At 53.6% G+C, this 20,701-nt stretch overlaps 8 protein-coding genes across 8 annotated transcripts; 4 read left to right on the top strand and 4 right to left on the bottom strand.

Annotated features, from left to right (window-relative positions):
* Positions 1-43: 43 nt before the first annotated feature.
* Positions 44-1,344, bottom strand: COCCADRAFT_8023 (uncharacterized protein; the record flags this gene model as incomplete). The annotated part of the gene is made up of 5 exons (XM_007717660.1): positions 44-491; positions 540-660; positions 717-981; positions 1,031-1,129; positions 1,177-1,344. The coding sequence occupies 5 exons, from the start codon at positions 1,342-1,344 to the stop codon at positions 44-46; spliced, it is 1,101 nt and encodes a 366-aa protein (XP_007715850.1).
* Positions 1,345-2,655: 1,311 nt separating this feature from the next.
* COCCADRAFT_105502 (uncharacterized protein) lies at positions 2,656-3,900 on the top strand (the record flags this gene model as incomplete). Its single annotated transcript, XM_007717671.1, has 2 exons — positions 2,656-3,366; positions 3,649-3,900. 2 exons carry the CDS (start codon positions 2,656-2,658, stop codon positions 3,898-3,900), a joined length of 963 nt encoding a protein of 320 aa, XP_007715861.1.
* A 582-nt stretch (positions 3,901-4,482) lies between these two features.
* Positions 4,483-6,431, bottom strand: COCCADRAFT_8021 (uncharacterized protein; the record flags this gene model as incomplete). The annotated part of the gene is made up of 2 exons (XM_007717659.1): positions 4,483-5,610; positions 5,658-6,431. The coding sequence occupies 2 exons, from the start codon at positions 6,429-6,431 to the stop codon at positions 4,483-4,485; spliced, it is 1,902 nt and encodes a 633-aa protein (XP_007715849.1).
* Positions 6,432-6,925: 494 nt separating this feature from the next.
* COCCADRAFT_105501 (uncharacterized protein) lies at positions 6,926-7,273 on the top strand (the record flags this gene model as incomplete). The annotated part of the gene is made up of 1 exon (XM_007717670.1): positions 6,926-7,273. A coding segment is annotated over one exon (348 nt), but the record flags the coding sequence as incomplete, so codon positions are not given.
* A 130-nt stretch (positions 7,274-7,403) lies between these two features.
* COCCADRAFT_39851 (uncharacterized protein) lies at positions 7,404-8,757 on the bottom strand (the record flags this gene model as incomplete). The annotated part of the gene is made up of 2 exons (XM_007717669.1): positions 7,404-8,591; positions 8,650-8,757. The coding sequence occupies 2 exons, from the start codon at positions 8,755-8,757 to the stop codon at positions 7,404-7,406; spliced, it is 1,296 nt and encodes a 431-aa protein (XP_007715859.1).
* Positions 8,758-10,110: 1,353 nt separating this feature from the next.
* Positions 10,111-11,166, top strand: COCCADRAFT_105460 (uncharacterized protein; the record flags this gene model as incomplete). The annotated part of the gene is made up of 1 exon (XM_007717668.1): positions 10,111-11,166. The coding sequence occupies one exon, from the start codon at positions 10,111-10,113 to the stop codon at positions 11,164-11,166; it is 1,056 nt and encodes a 351-aa protein (XP_007715858.1).
* A 2,913-nt stretch (positions 11,167-14,079) lies between these two features.
* COCCADRAFT_105459 (uncharacterized protein) lies at positions 14,080-16,854 on the top strand (the record flags this gene model as incomplete). The annotated part of the gene is made up of 3 exons (XM_007717667.1): positions 14,080-14,105; positions 14,574-16,387; positions 16,436-16,854. 3 exons carry the CDS (start codon positions 14,080-14,082, stop codon positions 16,852-16,854), a joined length of 2,259 nt encoding a protein of 752 aa, XP_007715857.1.
* Positions 16,855-17,507: 653 nt separating this feature from the next.
* On the bottom strand, positions 17,508-19,931 carry COCCADRAFT_105469 (uncharacterized protein; the record flags this gene model as incomplete). Its single annotated transcript, XM_007717666.1, has 2 exons — positions 17,508-19,376; positions 19,425-19,931. 2 exons carry the CDS (start codon positions 19,929-19,931, stop codon positions 17,508-17,510), a joined length of 2,376 nt encoding a protein of 791 aa, XP_007715856.1.
* Between the last annotated feature and the right edge of the window lie 770 nt (positions 19,932-20,701).

Raw genomic sequence — 20,701 nt, 5'->3', positions numbered from 1 at the left:
GCCGGTTGCGCAATAGCAACGAGCCCCAAAGTCTGGACTTGAGTCATCCAAACATGGAACCCGGCCTTGATTGTGTATTCTTTGCAACAGGCGCAAGGATGACAGGGTCCGGGCGTACTACCAGCTCAACAAACTCGGGTATCTTGGGGAGCAGCAAGGTTGATCCCGTGGGGTCAGGGTTCCCGTACTCTAGGTCGTTGTCCGGAAGGCGTATCATACGGGACGAGCGATGATTTGATTGCTGACTGCTCTTTGGAGTGCTGGATGTAGGCGGTACTCCAGAACCAAGTCGCGAAAGGGGAAGCGTTACTTGTACTTGAATCAAGGCAATCTTCATCAGCGGTCTTAGTGTGGCTGTGCATCCGGCAATGATGCAGGTTCCCACTTCGATGGTGCTCCACATACAGATGTGGACGGCTTGGTAGAAGTAGTTGCCATTTTTGAGTACACCCTTGATGTATTTGAATCGTATGAGTGAGCATACTGCGCCGCTGTCAAACGTTAGCACTGAGTCTGGATATGGTCTTGTAGGATCGTACAGTGTGGCCACTACCAAGATGACGCCGACTGAAATTTTGGCGCGTCGCTCCATTGGGGAATTCCAAAGCACCAGAGCCGGCATGAAAAGGAAGGCGATATCTGTGATGGAATTGAATACAGCTAAAGAACCAACATTAGCTTATTACAAGTCATGAGCCGGTTGGTCCTTGTCGCACCTTGCTGGTAGGCCATGAATATGTCGAGTTGAAGAGGCGTACAGTCTCGAATCAGTTCGCGGATGAGATACTGATCCAGATCGGGGCCACACCGAAGGAAGATGTAGAAATAGGTGGCGATTGACGATACGATGCTGAGAGTGACAAACAGATATATGACCGTCAAGTGCCATCGCTTGACTACGATACGGGCGAAGAAGACGGCAAGGGATATCTTGATGAGCATCATGGTCAAGACGTAAGATGATTCAGCAACCGTGGCAATCTGTAATGGTCAGCTAAGCAGTGGTGGAAGGAAGACGGAATGCGAGTACCTTCATCAGGTGGTTCAATTGATCAAAGTCGGCTATAACAGTACCGCCACCATTGTGGTAGATGTAGATGATTGTTCCACAGTAAACAGTGAATATCGCCTACTCAGGTTAGGGCAGAGAATGAGTAAATCGGAGGCAGTACTTACTCCTACCAATACCATGGCAGTATCGTCCCAGCCGAAGTTGGAAATGATCACAGTGCGAGTGTAGACTCGTAACAATATAAAGATCCATGCGAGAATAAGAAAGGCGATGACGAGCCTGTAGGTATGCACCATCAGGTCTGATACTTCTCCAGGAGCCGGATCTTCCATTATGCTGTGATTAGCAGTCTGGATAGATACAAGATGGCGCGTCTGAGGTGTTCGATCGCTAGGGCGCAAGAAAAAGAGATGCGTATCGAAGGAAGAGGCGCATATGTTGAACAATATACGCCCGAAGCTAAGACAGTTGACGGGACACGAACTGGCGCGACCCAAGCAATAGCTGAAAAACGCTACATGTCACTTATAGATAGGGGAGGGAGAGAGAGGGACAGACGGATTGAAGAGGGAACGGTTCGTGGGCCAGATTGAGAAGGACAAGAGGCGGTGCAGAAAGTGCCGCGTTAGTCCTTTGATTAACAAAGTGCCGCGAAAAAAGCAAGAGGCAGGTAGGGTTGGTGAAGCTGCTAAAGTCATGGGTTGAGGGGAGTGTATGCAGCGTGGACAGGATTAGGCAAACTATGATGATGGTTTATGCAGGGATGCATCGGACGACGACTAGGCGTCCCCAAGCTATCAAGCCTCCACTACCCAGAAGCCCCGGATGGCGTCAAGGGGCTGTCGGCGACGCTGGCTCGACAGATGACTTTGATAGTAAGCGTGTGACGGAGGCAAGCCCAAAGCTGGGTGTGGGTGGTCTGATTTGTCGTGAAACAGCAGCTGGCCAGACCTCGACCTAGGGATCGACGTGCCAGATATTGTCTGGCTGAAGAAAAGTCGCCGCAGCTCGTGATTGGCAGAGCGGAAGTGCATCTCGATGGGCATATAGCAACAAAAACCTGGCAGCTGGTGTGAATTGCTAAGTGGACGGCAGTGGACGGGAGTGGTGGGCGTGGGATGGTGTGAGCGGGTAGACGCGTCTCCGCCCGTAGTCGGCGTGTAGTACCTGGCGGTTTGCAGCAACAGGGCCGACGTGAGCCTGGGCCTCTGGTTCCTCCACCCACCACCTTGCATGGACTAATCCGTCGTCTTTGCACCATGCTGAAGACACGCGCTCCACAAAGCAAGTCTACTGTGTATACGAACAACACACAAACGTTGCGCGCTCGGTCCAGAATCCCGAGCCGCAAGTGGGTCCTTATCCGTCTTCCCTGCTGGCTTTGTTCAGGGCGTACGCACTACGCCAACATCTCTCTACTATACGCTCGGCATTGATGGTAATGCAGCCTCGGTTTGCTTTTTCGGAAACAAATTGCTGCACACACACAAATCCCTGAACCCTGCTCCTTGTGCAGCTCCTCTATCCCCAATTGTGACGTCGACTTCACCTGTATACTACCAATTATGCCGCCTTCACGTCGCCACCGAGGCCAACCTCATCATTCAACCCCCCCTTCAGAGGCAGATGACACAGACAATGACATGGACCTCGGAGGTCGCCAGGATCATGTAACCGACGATGAGGGCGAAGCCGAGGCCGACGACCTAGTAGGCCTGGATGACCAAGGCCACGCTGGTCACGAGGAAGACGAGGATGAGGACGAGGATCTTGAAGACGAAGCGCTTGCTTCGCCCTCCCAAGCAACTCCACTCCCCAATCTGGACCCACCACCGCCATATCTTCGTGAAATCAGTACCTTGGCCTCATGGACCGTCTCCTCCTCCAAGCCAGGCTGCTCAATACCCCAGCTCCGGCACGCAAATACAAATCTCTTCTGGCAATCCGACGGCCCTCAACCACACTACCTCAACATCCACTTCTTCAAGCTCGTCCGCATAGTCGGTCTTCGCCTCTACCTTGACTTTGAGCAAGATGAATCCTACACTCCCACACGCATCATCTTCCTCGCCGGCAGCGGCATGAACGACCTCCAAGAATGGGGAGAAATGCGGCTCGAAAGCCCCCGAGGCTGGATCTGGGCTGACTTCTCCGGCGTCGGCGACGTAGACAGCGACGACGACGATGAACACCCCGACCAAGGCGACAACGACGACGATGAAGACGGAGCCAACCCTCCTCTCACCACCGCAAATACCCAACGACACCACCTCCTCACAGACGCCACTACAACCACCACCCCAGCCCCAACCCAAACCCCTCACCGCGACCTCTCCTCCGACTCCGAAAACGCCGTCCCCTTCCCCCCACCGCACCTCCAAACCCCTCTCAACAACCCCCACCACACCCCCCTTCCCACAACCTCCTTCGACCAACCCAACAACAACAACAACATCTACACCTCCACCCCCTCCCACCTCCCCACCTCAACCCCTTCCCTACACTACCCCCGCGCCCCCTTTACCTCCCTCACCCCCTCCCACCCAACCTCCTCTTTCCCCCGCCGCGCACCCCCGATCCGCCGCCCCCGCGCCCCCAAAATGCCCACCTTGCGCTGCCACCTCCTCCAAATCAAGATTCTAGAAAATCACCAGAATGGAAAGGATACGCATTTACGTGGACTACAGGTTTTCGCGAGGAATGATGAGGATGGTGTTGGTGGTGGTGGTGGTGGTGCGGGAACGGGGGTCGAGAAGAAGACGGGGAATGGGGTGGTGGTTGTGAGGAGGGATGGTGGTGGGGAGAAGGAGAGGAGGAGAGAGAGGGAGGAGAGGGTCGAACTTGGGAGTGGGGTGGGGGCGATGGGGTATGGGGTTGACATACGATAGGTGTATGTTGTAGTGTAAACTTTTATTACACTCTGGTCTTGTGTTTATAGAGTGTAATGATATATCCAAGTAGCACAGAGAAACGATTGTAAAAAAAAAGTTAAATCTGGCATTGAGATCGTTTGGAAGAAAAAAAAAAGACAAAGGCCTAGGCCTATTTCCATTCCATTTCTCACGGACCTTAATTTTTCTTTAAATTACCAAAAAAGCCATCCCTCCACAATTCGCCCCGTCCTGTCCCATCCTGTCCGTATCAACCCAGACCTATTTGTTAAACATGTAAAATAAAAAAATTGTTGTACGCCATGATTCTCCAAAACGCTTTTTTGCTCCTTCTTCTCCGTTACGCCCTTGCAAAATAATGCCAGGGAGGTTTAAGCTTGAAGAAGAAAAGTCTGGATCTTTCAACCAGGTCTAATACAGCGCTCAAAATTCGGTACTACATGGCGAAAAAAAAACTCCGAGCCCAATGTTGGTAGCAGTAGTGCGGCGTCAACCAAACTTTGGGATCCGCTAAACTCGAGATTACTTCTTCCCCTTTTGGTTGGATGCATTTGCTTGTGACAGCACCTTTTGGTCCATCTAGAACAGCCCATCGCCCTTCTTCAACGTGTTGTTAATGTCCTTTGGCTCGGGCTCAGACTCGGGCTTTGCGACTTCGGCATCCGTTGGGCCGTTTTGATGGTTGCCGTTGATCTTTGACTTCTCAGCCACATCCTCTTCGTTGTCTTCGTATGCCTGGTCGACCTTGTGGCCAGCCTGCTCGGCCTTGGCAACAACCTCCCTCGCAATCTGCTTTGCCTTTTGGGCAGAAGCCTCGCTACCCTCGTCAAGCTCATGTAGCTTCTGGCTGACTCTGCGGCTGACATTGTCCAAGAACTTTTGGTTGGCTGGGCTCATGCTACCTTGCCTCTCGTCCTTGACCTTGCCATTGACTGGTCGCCTTCCACGAACAGCATCCCTAGCAATGTTCACTCCCGAGGAGATGGCATCTTCGGCTGACTTGTCCAGAGAGTCGAGTTCGCGCTCTACCTTGCGGCTAGCATCGCCAGCTGCGTCGGAAATGGTGCGGGGCTTCGAGCGCTTGGTGTTGGGGGACGAGCGACGGAGGTAGGACTTGAAGAAGAATCGCATAAAGAGGAAGGTGAGAGGGGCGAGGTAAATCAGATTGACGTAGATGGCGAAAGCCTGGCCGGAGGTATCGACACAAGGAACAGTCTGGTACTCGGTGCGGTAGAAGGTCTTCTCGATAGTCTCGTGAGGGTGGAGCAAGTTGTGTACTGCGTTGTGCAGAGGAGTAGGCACCGCAGCGGCCGCATCTTGTAGTGGCTGTTGCTGGCGGACTGGGACGGGGTGTCCAGGGACGGGAATGTTCTCCGCAAGACCCTCGTCACCAGCTGCGCGGTAAATGAGCTTCCTGAGGAAAGCAACGGCAACGCCAGTCACGGTAGGCAAGGCCTCGGCAACAGACTCAGTGGCAGAGGCGACTGCAGAAGAGACTGTAGACGCGACCGCCTCAGGAGTAGCCTTCTGGGCAACCTTCTCAGCAACCTTGTATGCGACCGAGACGGGGACGGTGTAGGAAATGAAGAGGTGAACAGCGGCGAAGGCGGAACCGACGAGGAATTGGGTAATTTGCATTGTAGTGAGGGTTCGCTTGACGACATTGGGGACGCGGTAGCCGAGGGCTGATACGGTGTAGTAGGTGTACTAGAAGGATTAGCAGGCGTCAATCTGAGCAAAGGGTAGATTCTTACCATCATAGCGTGGATTCCAGAGTTGACCAGAGCAAACATCCAGATGGGTGGGGACATGAAGCGCATACCAGCCCACATGGACAGCATGGCACCGGCGTGGTGGTACTTTTGGAGGGTTGTGCTTCGCTTGCCCTTTGCGAGGATAATGGCCGTGTCGAGAACCTCGTAGAACTTGGAGAGGTAGAACCACCAGCCCCAGAAAGCAAGTCCCTCATTCCAGATCCTGCCAAGGTCGGAGCTGTCGGGAAGACCGCTGGCTGCCAGGGCAATGTTTGGGTTGAGGCTGCTCCAAGAGTCGTTGGTGTTGTTGAAGGTGACGGCATCGCCAAGTCCGCGGGGGCCGTGGATCTTGCAGAGGGCGTCAATGGTGCCAACAACGGCGTTGGGCTCGCTGTAGTGAGGGAAGGAGCGCTTGAGGCAGCGGATCATGGCGACGCAGGTAATGGCCGAGTAGACAGCCAGGAAGACGTTGTGGAAGATGACGAACGCGAAGAAGGGTCGGGTTTTGGCGATCCTCCACGGCTTGTTTCCATGCTGGCGGTTGTACCAGTTGACGTAGGTGACGGTGACAAAGTAGACAGAGGCAATGGTCAGCGGGACCTTGTAGGACAAAGCGCCCTGGTAGATGTCCTCAGGAATAGGGAATGGGTTTGCAAACGTCGCCTCGCCGGTCCACGGAGGTGGGATGGGCGAGGGCGCGGCATCGGGAGGGAATTGGAAGACAGCCCTCGACGGCCAGTCGCCGGGGTGCAGAGAAGGACCTGCGCCAGACATGATGGCTCAGTGTATGGATGCTTCAGTGGAGAGGTCGCAGGGCGTGGTGGTGGTCTGGCGTGGGTGAAGGGGCCGTGAGGGAAGTTTTCTGCAGTTCGGTAAGGCCCAATTCCGAGCCGTTACGCTAAGCAGTGTCGTCGTCGACAGGCCTCGAGAGGTGGGGATAGCTGTCGTGAGAGCGGGGCCCGGACAACAGAGGAGGGAGAGTGAAACGGTGGCTGTTGTTGGGTTCTTTGTTGTGTTGTTTTTATCACCCCAACACACGCAATGGCCAGTGTCGTTTGCGCAATTGACGGTTCCAGCACACGAATCCGGGGCAGCGAAGACAAAATATACCCAAGGCGAGGCGCACAGATAGACTCGGGGCGACCACGTATCTAGTAAAGGTGCATCGGACCGGAAGCTGGAAAGAGCAGGCAATGGACCTGGACGGGACTCTTGGTTTTGGTGAGGATTTTAGCGGCGACGCAACATTTTTGGGCGAATAACATCGCTATGACGTGCCGAGGCCCCAGTCCCCAGTCCCCCCTAGCCACAAGCAACAAAACGCTCAAAGACTTGGCCTTGGGGTTTGTTGCCGCTGCCGTGAGCCTCGCAAGCCTAACGCCTTTGGGAACTCCAGGGCTTGTTTCTATGTATGTGTGAATACATGTACGCCTCTCTTTCATTCGCCCTCTATGCCAGAACCCCATCCGGTCCACAGTGCTGTTCAATTGCCACCAAATCCAGATCTGGTCAACAAAAAAAAGATTTCAAAAATCTGGGCAGGGATTGTAGCGAACACGTCGAGGGTCCAGAGCCCAAGCCTAATAAAGCTGCGGAACAGAGCCGCTGCGCCGTAACTGGCAAGGTGACTTGAGGGACTGCTACAATCATACATGCGGGGAACATTATTACAACAGCGGGTATATCATATCGACTACATATGTACATACACATCTATCTAAAGACATCCAATTTGTCATTGCGGCTTTAAAACTTGGGCTTGCTGCTCAGCGGGATTGGCGGAGGCTCATTTGAGCTGCCACTACCACTGCCGCCGCTCAAATCCTTCTTCTTTGGCGGCGGTGGGGGAGGGGCCTTCTTCCCCAACCCTCCCTGGCTACTCGCTACCGGCGACTGGACTGCTGACGCTGGCGGTGGTGGTGATGCGCTTGATGACGCAAGATTGTTAACTTTGGCTGCGATTCCGTACTTTTGGTTGAGCGAATTGGCAGACTTCCACCCAGATGCAACCTGCTCCCCATGTCGTTGCTGGAAATTGTTCGCTGTCGACGCTGCTCCTTTCAGATCAGAGGCAGATACCTTGGAGGGGTCATTGCGCAAGTTGCTCGCCGTACGCAGCGCGGCTTGCTTGTCCGCCCACGATGTACCCATCGCAGGGGGTTCTGCTGGTGACTTTGGTCCCGATAATCTTGCAAACCTACTTTGCAGCTCGCTCATCTGCGATCCTTGATTGGTGGTAGGTGTTTCCTGTGAACTGACGCTTAGGCCAGAGTTCTGCCGAGGCGGTACTGGTGGTGAGGGCTTTGCACGCGCTGGTACGGGAGGAGACGGGTTCGCCCGAGGCGGCACTGGAGGTGATGCCGTCCGACCAATGCCCAGGCCTGTAACTGCCACACCCGCCTGTCCAAGACGACCTAACGCAGCCTGGTTCATGACCCCTTGTGCCGGTGTCCCTTGCTGTGTGGCCTCATTATATGTCGGTGGAGGAGGTGGCGTAAACTCGTCGGGATTAGAGTTCTGTCGCGGAGGCAGCCGGGGAGGGAGGCTAGGCTTCGGCTTGGGTGGAGGTGCTGGTGACGCTGCTGAAGCAGCACCTGGTCGGAAGGCTGGAGGTTTGGGTAGATGGGCAGTGCTCAATCCGGTCGTGTTGGATCTATATGGTCCTGGAGCCGGCTTGTTGGCTTCTTCTTCTGCTTGTCGCCGCGCCTCTTCCCTCTCCTGTAGTCTCTGTTTGGCCCCTGCAGCGGGAGCAGATGCCAGTCCAGTGGGCGAGCGGGCGCCTGCTGCTGCTGAAGAGCCTGCATTGTAGTCAAGGCGCTTTGGCGGTGGAGCAAACGAGGCTGGGTCTTTCAACGACGATAGAGGCGTAGATTGATGTTCACGGGCAGCTTCAGCGTGGAGATCCTTGCCCTGGGCCTTGCCAACCCAGCCTTTCTACATATCAGAAGCAAGTCAGAATGCATGCCTGTCAGAGAAATGTGCCTTTGCATACCACCTGTCCAATCTTGGAATCGCTTTGCCCCCCTGCACTGCTTCCGCTGTTGGTGCGTTCCTTCTCTGGGTGCCAGCCACCCTTGGCCACACTCTTGAACTTGTCCATGTTGGCGGAGAGTATATGTCGAGTTAGGCGTGGTGAAGGTGTCCGCGGATAGCAGATGGATGCACGTGCGGCCGATGAGATCACCGGCCAAGCGCTGCTCCAGTAACTGTCAGGCTGGGCCGCATCTCCGCATCATCCATGGCGACCCGATGCCACGTAGCAGCCGGACTCGCTTTGTGATGCCAGATAGACACATTCTCGCCTCTGTTATTGTCATTGTTCCAAGTGCATGTACGACATGGCCGGTTGTTTTGATGCGAACATGTGACGCGCATGCCCGACACAAGCAGCAAGGTCATGGGAGAGGAGCGGGAACGGCCGCCGGATATAAGAATCTCCCGCTCCGCATTACACCTTGACATTGCTGCGGCTCCACCTGTGTTGATGGTGGCATCGTTCATTGCCCAAACGGGATATACTTGTAACCACCAAGACAAGAAATGGACCCATTACCACTCACTTACTTCCAGGATCACCCTGATAACACTCCTCGGCCAAGCATGTTCGTCACCAAACGCCCCGCAGAGGGATCTCCGCACGGTGGAGAGTAGGCGTAGCATGTGTAAAGGCTGGTTGTTGGTACACCCGCATTTGCTTATCCCGTGTCGATCAGGACGCTCCCCCTTCCAGCTGAAACAAACAAGCCCATCACACAAGACAAGAGGGGTACATGCGAGCGATGGAGCACAACAACGCACCATGTCCACACAACCCGGAGAATACGGTGTTTGCATCGACTAAGCTTTGTTAGATCGACGACTAGCCTCCTCTCCAAGCCTAAAATACCCAATTCCGAGCCAGTGGGGTTACTTGTCTCCAACACACGCAGGTTGGGGCTATGGCTGGAACGGTCATCGCAGCCTGTGGCCAATGAAGTCGAATACCTACGGTCGGCACACCGGACTTGGGGCTGGTTGGCCTGACGGCCTGCAGCATCGCACATGGCGCCAGATAACAGCAACATGCCTGCGCCTCTTCAGCTTGGGGTCTTGTTATGTGCTCCCCTCCTGCTTCACCTCTCTATTTTAGCCCGTCGATTCTTTGCAGTCAAGTACTCCGAGATTTGTCAATCACTCTGTTCAAGACGTAAACTTCCATAAAAGCTGCCATCTTATCTCGCGTCATCGATTCAAGAAACCAGGTCAGCCCTGGTATTCCTTCTCGGCCCCGCATCTCCTGCTACTGGCCAGGACGCGGACAACCACGACCATAGCACAGCCTCTAAATCGGCTGTACTTGAGTGATCAAGCATCTCACCGCACAGCCGTCGTCTGACTGGTCTTGATACCTGCCACCTACTGCAGTCCATCTGTCTGCCCCAAATCGCCTCGTCAGCAGACCACCTCAGCCGCAATGGCTCCCCAGCAAGACGGTTGGGAAAAAGAAGAACGGGGCCCGCCGCCATGGGTTCCCCAGGACTTTGATGTGACAATTGTCACTACGATAAGTTCATATTCGCAAACGTTCGCGGAAGAAAGTGAGCCTACATCCATGGCTTTTCAGACGCAGTCTCTCGACGACAACGATACTCAGACAAGACGTCGCCCCAGCACACGGCCTGATGGATACCCTTCAACTTTGCCTTGGCCTCCATATGGATACGGAGGCCACACTGCCACGACGAACCCTTGGGAAATGTCTATTTCGAAAACAGCAGTCCTTTCACAAACACCGTATCCCGAGTTGGACTCGACTCTGTTATTGTCAATAACCAATGCTTTTCCAACAACGACTGGAGCACCATCTTCAACCATTGGCTCGTATGGCGGTCGGCCCTCTGGATGGGAGTGGTCTCAAGAGGGTCCCAACAAGGCGCCCGTGTATGCTGCAGCAGCTATAGTGCCCATCATAATCCTTGTGATGATTGGAGCAGTAACTCTAGTGTGTCTGCGTAGGCGCAAGAAGCGCAGGGCAGAAGCTGCTGTGCAGGAAATGAAGTTGGAGCCAGACTCGCCCACGATACGGCCTCATATGGCACCATTACCTGCGCCGATACCAGCAGTGGCTGTATCACAACATTACACTGCGCCGCCAGCCCATCTCCCGCCCACATCTAGCTGGAATCAACCCCAGCCCATAATCATAGGTCCCATTGTATCCTCTTCCAACGGCGCCTACCTCACTGGCATGGATACCTCGGACATGGTCTCCATCACCTCCAACAACCGCATGTCCGTCGACCCCTTCTCCGACAGCTACAGCCTGTCAGGACCGCCACCGCCCTACCGACCCAGCAGCGTGCCTCCGCCGAGCTTCACGAGCAACTCTCGACACAGCAGTGTTCGTCTCCCTGCTAGTCCTGTGTGCTTGGCGCGCTCGCCGTTTGATGATCCGGAGGACAGCATGTTGTTTATGGAGGATGGGGAGGTTCAGGGTGAGCGGTATGTTAGGGCGTATACTACAAGGTGATTACAAGGGTGGTGTGTGCGTGTGTGTGTCGATGTGTTCCTTTGTGTATATATCTTTATACTGTTCTTTTGTTCTGGAGTTTGTCGGGGTTTCTTTATGGAATGAGTTATTGGGGTTGACTTTGCATGTATGGGTAGTTGGCACTGATTTTCTGCATTTTTAGCCAAAATATTCAATGGTTTATTCATATGATCTTATTCAAAATGATGCGGGTATCGTATGTCACCTTTTCAACGCTTCGGATATGGTCGTTTGATGACAATAGTATTTGCTAGAAATCCGATCCAACCAGGAACACACTTTCATCACATTTGCTTTTTATTGCCAAGTCTTACAAGGCAAATTCCCATTGTACCCAACTCGATATATGTTGAGATGAGGTACGTGCACCACTACCTATATTTCCTGTTGAGGAAGTCACGCAACGCACCACTGTATCGGTCTATCACAACCAGTAAACCTACCCAAGAAAACCTGCTCTACTCTCTGATTCTTCATCCCCCGCCCCACACCACCTTGTCCTTAAACCCCTTTTTCTCTTTCCTAATCGGTAAAAAGGGCCATTTCTTGGGATCTTCCATCTCGATATACTAGTAACACATGATACACAAGTCGGCACGGTTGTCCGCGCAACAAACTAGTATAGAGGCCACTCGATCGCGTCAACGGGACAAGGACCAATCGGTTTGCCGGAGCATTGCTGGTTCTCCTGGCTGCTGCTTGGCACTGACGTCAGGTACGGGATGGTGGATGGTGGGCTGGGAGCTGAGCGTGGAAATGTAATGTTTATCGTTGGAAACATGGAGAGGTTTTGTTTTCCGGGTCGATTGGACATATTCTCTCTACCCGCATCGTTCTTGACGGGTGTTCCGAATCGCCCGACTTGCATGCATGGTCACTGGGATCGCGTATCCCAACCACAGCTGGGAACACCGGCACTATACTTGTTGCTAACCAACGAGTCACGCCAACAAGCTGATGAGCATAAGAAAGAGACAGAGCAGCTGAGAGTTCGCGACGGACGGTACCTTGCATGCAAGACGCAGCCGCTAGCATCTAAAAACAGGAGAGGCGATACTGACCAGGTACAGTTTACGTCCGTCCATCCACATCCATCGAGCCCGGGTGATCCATCGTTCCACGGAGGCGAGCTCGATCTTCCCCGTTTCCCACCCACCCCCCCCTCCACACATACGCAGCCTCCGGACAAAAGTTGGAATTTGTGGAGAGAGGGGTGTGTGCGTGTGTTGGAAATTACACACATGCACATGCAAAAAATGTCAATGACGCTTCCACCACGTATATACCACACGCTTAACTGCAAGCTAATCGGGCGGGAAGAGGCGCTGGGGCCAAATCAGCAAGCGACCATCTCAATCTGGTGATGCGGAGACAGTAAGTAGTAAAAAAAGAGCGCATGCTGTTAAATTAGTAAGGCAATCTGTGGGAGTTTTATTCACCGGTATGTAAGAAGGGAGTTTGTATCGGGGTAAATACTGGGAGAGATTTGCGCATAAAGGATATGACGGCTAGATTCGTCCATGTGCTGCTTGGCGGGGGATTGGGAAATGGCGCGGTGCATATTGCTGACACACTTCACACACGGGGATCCTTTTTTTCTGGTGCCAGCTGGCGATAGAGAATTAAAACAGAGAGAGAGAGAGAGAGAGAGCGGGGGTTTCTTTTCTCTCTCGCTGTTTTTCTTTATCTGGAGAATGATGGACTTTTTGTTTCTGTTTTTGCTTATTTCCGGGGTAGTATATCTTTGATTGGGGAAAAATGGGCAAGCTTGATTTCCTATTCGTAACGTGTGGAAAGGGAGGATCCCAAGGCTAGGGAAGGGGGGGACCATGACATTGGGGCGCATGAGTGGCTGGCGAAGGAGGGACTCTAGAGTGTAGAAGGCCCGGACTTGGCGCATGGGGGGATGGGCCTTGGTAGGGCATAGTATCTAGGGCCTCGAGTCGTCTCGGGCCTTGGTCAGGTTCTATGTTTAACCCATCACCTTGTTGCAGCACGCTATCGTTACGGACAAAAGGGCCATGGTGGAGGACGTCGTCTTTTCTCTCTCTCTCTCTATTTGTGTATGTGTGTGTATGTGTGTGTGTGGTTATATATACAGAGGTAGTACTAGGGCATCCATGTGTATGTATAGTCACGTCTTTTTCCTCGGGCCCGGCCGTTCACCTTATTCGCTGCTAGGCTGGGCGCGGCGTCGGCGATGCAAGACGATTCCTCCACGGGCTCCCTCCCTGCCGTCACCACCCAATGATGCCAGCCTCGCCATGTCGTTATGGACGGCCCATGCGGCTCGGTACCTGAGCTAGACGACTGCTGCTAGGCCTCAGCAGAGACGGCGAGCCCGGCGTCCCTCAGCACCCGTGTTTGCAAGCGCTGCTGCTGCTCGGTGGGCCACGATCGGGGTACTTTGTCACGATTTCTCCCTTCTTTGCCGAACTATACGTCTTTTGCATTTGCAGCTTCAGACTCTTTGCCCGGCCCCACTGCAGAGCTGCCTAGTACGTGAAGAAACCTTTTCACCGTTTCTTCATCCTCGCCAGAATACTGCGCCGCTTGCTGTCCGTGACCTGTGCCGTCGTCGTCGTCGTCGAGGTATCACCGCTCTGGCACGTCTCTCCTGCAGCCTGCTACCCAACACCCACCACACGCCTCTCCTTGAACTACTAGCTCAACCCTTTTTGCTCCAGCCTGCAGATAAAACAGAACAGAACAGAACAGACAGACAGACACAAAGACACAACAACCCCCATCTATCCATCTCGGCCACGACACCTGCCGTCTACACCGCTCACCCTTCCACCCAACGCCTCGCTTTCCACCACCCGCCGCCGTCGTCTTATATTGGTCGCTACATGGTCCTTAGGACAGCAACGCTGTGTTACCGGGCTGGCTATGAGTCTGGATCAGCATACATATGCGTACGGCTTCCCTTTTGCCCGATTTCCATCCCCCACGTGCACCCTCTCTCTCTCCCTCTCAGGCCCTGGGCCCAAGGAAGACATGTGCTACTGTCGGGGCCGGTGCCACAAGCTTCACCATCACAACCACCCGCCGTCGTCCATGGTTTCTCTGCCTGGCTTAAGCGTCGAATCTGACGCAAGTCAGTCCCAATGGGGGTTTGGGGTAGGCAGAGGGGCAGGCAGCACCGCACGGTTGTCATCTGAAGCTTGTTGCCCACCGGCCCTAGGCTCTCTCTCCCCCCGAAACTGTATTCCAGTAAAACTTGCCCAATTCCCTACAAACCAACGTGTTTCTTCTTCTCCTTCTTCCTCGTCTCCTTGCTACTCCCCCATCTGCTCCCCATTGACCGCTTGCCCGTTTTTGTTTTTCTCCGTACATCGGCTCGCACCTGCATGTGCCCCAGGCTAACGTGGGTCACACGCTAGATCGACCGACTGGCCTCTACCAAGTCCATCCTCAACACCAAAGTCGCTGACCTTTCCGGACGCTCCCCTCAAGACCCCAATCACTGATACGGCTCCTCACTCGCACTTCCTCGACGCCTGGGCAACCCCGCTACCCAATGCCCAGCACGCCCCTGTTCAAGCGCCCCTGTTCGCTTTGTCGACGCCCATAGACCGGCCGTCGAGCTCGTACAGCCAGCCCGTCCGCACCCCCGAAGACCCCGAGTTCCATGTCAACCACTTTGCTCCTCAGAACCTGCCTCTGCCGCCAGTCGACGTCTCACGCAGACTGGCGTCGTCGCCTGATCTCGGCCAGCTGAAGAACGCCGCCGCCGCCGGGGCACGAGGGCCACCGCAAGACCATCGTGGGGTATCTCGGCCTGTCACCATGGACTTTTCGCAAATGCAAACACCGCCCCCGACAAGGGATGACTCGTCTAGGCAGAGTCTACAACAGAGTGCTGGGAATGGAGTGGCCACACCGGCTACGGTCATACATAGGACCCCTAGCCAGATGCCGCCCTCGGAAGCCCTCTTCGATCAGACTCCATTTGGCTTTGGCAGTCTGCAGTACACGCCAGACATGATGCAGTTTCCTAGCAACGGGCACATGACAGCGCCACCCATGCCGCAATCACGGCTGTTCTGGGATCCGGCGAATGATGGCATGCACATGGATCTTGATTTACCCATGGGCGTAGATGGATTTGCTCCCACGCCGCAGAGAATGGATCAGGGCATGAACTGGCAAAGCATGCACCATGCCGCTAATATTATGCAGACGCCTGGCTTTCAGAGTTTTCAGGCTTCGCCCGGACCAATGTCGTTTGCAAACTGCCACATGGATCAGGGGCAAATGTCACGGCAGGACTCGTTTGCATCTGCAACTACTGGCGTAGATCCCAGTATGCTCTTTAGTTTTTCTAATCCCGACATGACTGCTTCTTTCGGTGCTATGCCCCAACTATCCAACGTGGACTTGAGCTCAAGACAGCCGTATGAGACGCAGTTGCGAGATGCACAGGCTGAACGGGAGATGGCGAAAAAGGCAAGGGGTCAGCATTCTCGCAGTAATACAAATTCTTCTTCTGGCTCAGCAGACGACGTGAGGCCTGCACTTCATCCGAGTAACACCGATGGTGGTGTAAGAACATCGAGAGCGCCTCTCATGGAACCTTGGACAGCCATGCCAAGTAATGCCTCGAACATACCACGGCGCCCCTCACCTCTCAAGCGTCAAAGCGGCGGTTCGCTCAAGTCTATCCCAGAGATACGACGACCACGGACACGCCTTATCATTGACGAGACGGGTCGCGCTCGTACAGAAACTGTACTTGCTGGGGATGAGGACAAGACTCCAAAGGCTCTACGTCAATCCTCGCAGCAGGACCTCCGGCGGCAGTATCCAGGTCTGTACGAAGCGGATGATAGCGAGTCGGAAGAAGACGAGCCAGGCGCGGTGATTAGCCGTAAAACATCCTTCACCGTACCACAGCCTGAACGTCGAGCACCTAAATATGCACGAGTGGAAAGCGATAGTCATGAACGAAGCAACTCTCTCAAAATGACACGATCTACTTCACGCCCAGGCGTGCCCTCATTCGACAAGCCTTCGCTGGAAAAACTGCGCCTTGCAGGCAGATCTGCTAGCGATAATTCCACAAGGCGAGCCGGCATCATGGAACTTCCCCCTTCGACCAAGAATTCCAGAGACAACCAAGATCATATGTCTGATTCTCCCGGCAACGCTCTGGGTGCTCTGAAAAAGGTCGTTGGGGCGCGGCAGCAACGGATTGGTACGGTGGTTGCAAGCTAGTCTCCCCTTGCTTTGCTAACTCCCTCAGAACGTGCCTCTCAGAACACGCTCAAAGCCCACAATCAACGCTGGGCCGCTGCTGCTGCTGCTGCTTCGGCTGAACTTAATAATCCCGGACACCACGGCCACTACGATCCTTACTCCAATTCCTTGAACCGCTCAGTGACGACTACCCCCTCGACGGACCGAAGCAACTTTTCGAGCGAAAGCACGCGGTGTATCTGTAATGGTCTTGTTGACGATGATGATAAACCTATGGTGCAGTGCGAGTCTTGCAATATGTGGCTGCATATCATCTGTGTGGGCTTAGACAAGGGGAGTTTACCACCAGTCTATGTTTGCGTTTTTTGCACGGGGCAGACACCGCTTGTGAGGGCTGGACGGTCAAGAGGACCGCCTGTCCCGCTTGATTCGCCCCTTACACACAAGTCGGTGTTTAGAGGGTGAGCCCAGCTCGTTCTGAAGCATTACTCAAGCCCGTCTTTTCCACCGACCAAACCCGCACAACGTACACGTTTTTCACGACCACCTCACATATATATACGCGAAGAAAACAAGAAAATCAACACATCCGATACAATCAACACACCCACGGCTCTCCTCGCGCATCACACCACATTTGTCTGCTGGCTTCCAGACTTGTTTTCACGCGGTAGAACGCTTGGTTCTTCGTTTTTCCCATCGCTCGCGTACCACAACGTTAATCTTTTCCTTCACTTTTTGTTTGTCTGTCTGTTTGTTTGCTTGTTTTGTTTTTTGCTCGAAAAAGATGATAACAGTCACGACGTAAATGGATATGAGAATTTTTCTTTTTTTGTGTTTTTTTTTGGTTCTGTTCTGTTCTGTTCTGGGGGGGGGGTGAAGGTATGAGGGGAAATGCAGAGGGAAGGGGTTCGATATTTGCATTTACATGGAGAAGAAGGCGTGTGCGAGTCGGGGATCGATAAGGGGTGAGGGGGTTTTGTATATATATGGATATGCGTGGTGGACCGTGGAAGGTTGAAATGATGAATAGGAATCGTGGGTATTGCACGTGGGACTCACGAGCTCGAGAGTATCGTCTTCGATGGATTGATTTGCTGTGTGACCTTGTATTCTATCTACCTTCCCCCCATAAACTCCGGCTTAAACGCCTTCACACCCCCCGCCTTCATCAACTCCCGCAACGCCATGGTAGCATACTGACTACTTCCAAGCTGCAACTTGATCACCACTGCAATCTTATCTTTTTCCTCTTTTTCCTCTCCCTCTTCCTCTACCACCACATCTTTCTGCCCCGTATTCACATCCCCAGCATCCCTCAACACATCCAAATCCGTGCGTACAAATTGCTCCTCCACCCGCGCATACCCATGCACTTCGTACCCGACTTCGCGCAGCGGTCGGGCCAGAAACTTGCGGTATCCACCACTTAAACTGACTTCTCGCCACGAGCGCCGCATATTGTGGGGGTCGAGGCCTCCGCCTTGCTCGCTTGCCATGAAGGTTTTGTAGAAGGCGCCGATGGCGTTGGGTGGGTACTCGACGTCGAAGCCCGGTTGGGGGAGGACAATATCGTAGATTGTGTACGCGCCTGATGCTGCTTCCGCCGCGGAAAGGGGGCGTGCGCGCTCAAAGTTTGATTCGGGAGCGAGGGCATTTTCGGTGCCGGCGGGGTTGATTATTGTTTCGCCGTCTTGATCGAGGGTTGTATCGGGTTGTTGCTGTTGTGCGATAGGATTGACTTCTTTGTCGCGGTGCTCGTGGACGAGGACGAGGTCGCCTTCGACGACCTGGGAGCCGTAGGTTGCCCAGCGCTTGCCGGCGACGGCGTTCCAGACGAGGGATTGGTAGGCGTGGACGTACATTAGGCGGAGGGTACGGGGGATGGTCATGAGGGCGCCTTGCCAGTCGGTTTTGCGGTCGTGGCGGCCGGTTTTGCTGTTGCGGGAGCTGAGGTGCTGGATGATGTTGCGTTCGGCAGTGAATTTTCGGGGGAGGAGGTTCAGGGCTTCGCTGCCATTGCTGGTTGTTTTCCATATGTGGAGAGCTTTGGCGCGGTTGCGGTCATCCTGTGAGACTTGGATAGTTGGATCGGTTGAGGTACCATCTGCCGCGGCGAGGGCGACATCGCTGTATGCTAGGAGATCTTCGACTGCGCCCTTAAGGTCGTCTTGAAGCATCTTGCGACCGATGGCGTCGGTGCTGGCGGCGAAGGAGCCGAAGCGCTGGAGGCCGTAGTAGTTGATGAATCCTTTCTCAGAAAAATCGGTGATGGCCTTGCGCACCACATCGTTGGCAAGCTTCTGTCGTTGCTCAAAGTCTAGGCCCTCCTCGCTCTGGAAATGACAGTCTCGTAGTGTGATTGTGAACTCGTTGCCCATCAAGTCGCCCAGCTTGATATCATGATGTGAATGCTGGAAGTCACCAACCGCAGCATTGAACAGCACTTTGTTGAAACTCTGTATACGCTGCGCCGTCTGGCGCTTGACGCACACTCTCTGCACGGTACATGCCCTCCTGTCCTTTGTACCTGCAAAGCCGAAGCCTTTGGCTCCGCAGTTGAGCTTACTGCCGAGAAAGCCTACAACCTCCATCGTGTCCTTGTTCTCTTTGTATAAATTGAAGTGCAGGTATTCACCACCCAGCTCCTCCCAATCCAAACCGCCTCTCCGTCTGCCCTGGTCCTCTCGGTCCCGATTTGCTCCCTTTGCCTTTTTGTTCTTCCGCTCTGCTGGGGGCGTGGCTTTGATGCGAATTGACTGGTCATTCTCCATAGCACTCTCCAGCAAGTTGGGAAATATCCGGCGAAGGCTTTGATGTGCTTTGGTACGCGTATCCTTGTCTGTAATGGGCGGTGATATGACTGGCTTGAAGTCTTTGGCCTTTTTCGATTCCCGCTTTCGTACTTGTTGCACAAGTTTCATAATGTCGTCCGTAGTCTGGCGACCAAATATCGAGTCTAGTATTTCGCGGTCTTCGTCTGTAATCTACATTGCATTAGCATCAATACGCACCTGTATCCTGTGAGTACTCACAGTTTCTCCTGCCTCTTGGCCAGTAGCCTTGACCTGTCCAAGAATTTCTTCGCCATTGGTCTCGGCAGGTACTGCCGCTGGTACAGGCAGCGTAGCCTCTCCAGTTTCCGCATCCTTCATTTCTGTGTCGGTCTTTTCATCTGTTGAGCCCACCTCAACCGGCTTTGCTTCCTCTTTAACATCTGTCGCCTTTGCGCTCTTCTTTGCTTCCACTTCTGTGCTTCTCAGGTGCAGCACCTGCCCGTCGAGTCCAATCTCGTTGACCAAGAAATCGGTATACCTCTGCTTCAACACGCCCGTGAACCCAAGATTATCCGGGCACACATACTCGGTTATTCCAGCGCGCACTTCACGCTCCAGCTCGGCGTCAATTCCTGTGGGCGCAGAGGGAATAGGCTGTACTGTTGCTGCTGGCGCAGAGTTGCTTGCAGAGAACGTAGGAACAGAATCATCGTCAAGTCGCGCACGTTTCGCGGGCCGCGTGGCGTCATCAGGAGAGTTTGGCATGGTTGCGCACAAAAATCGCAACTTGGGAGTGCAGGTTAAAAGTCGCGACTTGCAGTCGAGTTGAGCTTCGAGTTGCGAACTTTCTAGCGGGGAAGTTTTTCGCGAGGACGTGCACGCGGGGGTTACTTTTGGCGAGACAGCATATCGACTTGAACGCGACGGCTTAGCTGAGCATATGTAGCATCTTATCACATTTGTATAGTACAGTTATTAAAAATTTAATTAAGCACAACGAATTCGATGGCTATTTACTCAACAATACAAATACTACACGAAAAAAATCAAAGAATTCCATGCATTGCACTGGCAGAAACTTACCCAAGCTGATGGCATCACGTAAGACTGCATACTCGCGCCTTTGCCTGCTCAGCATGACTCGACGTACTTGCACTCTAGACAATATAATATGTCTGCAAAGTAGATGCGGTCGATCTCTTGGAAGCATTCAGTATCAGCAGGAAGTATCTTGCATGCTGTTTCATACACTGCAAGCAGAACACATATACATCGCCTAGGATCCTGCCTACCTTTGGCCACTTGAGTGGATACAATCCATCAGCCGTAAAGATATGTGACGATTAGCCTCAAATTGAGTGAAACCACATCATATACTGTCAGCAGACAGCTGAAGAGTAAGAAATCGACATGGTACTATTCCTTGTCGCAGTACATGGAGGCGGTCGGTATCTGTCACAACGTCAGGCATGGCAAAAGCAGCTGAGAGGGTCAAACCGCGCTCAAACTCCGTCACTTTACTACTGTCCACATCA

This window comes from Bipolaris zeicola, assembly GCF_000523435.1.
Source record: "Bipolaris zeicola 26-R-13 unplaced genomic scaffold scaffold_190, whole genome shotgun sequence".
In the NCBI taxonomy this organism is placed as follows: domain Eukaryota; kingdom Fungi; phylum Ascomycota; class Dothideomycetes; order Pleosporales; family Pleosporaceae; genus Bipolaris; species Bipolaris zeicola.
Note: the sequence above shows the minus strand (reverse complement) of the source record. Positions and strands in the feature narration are given on the sequence as shown.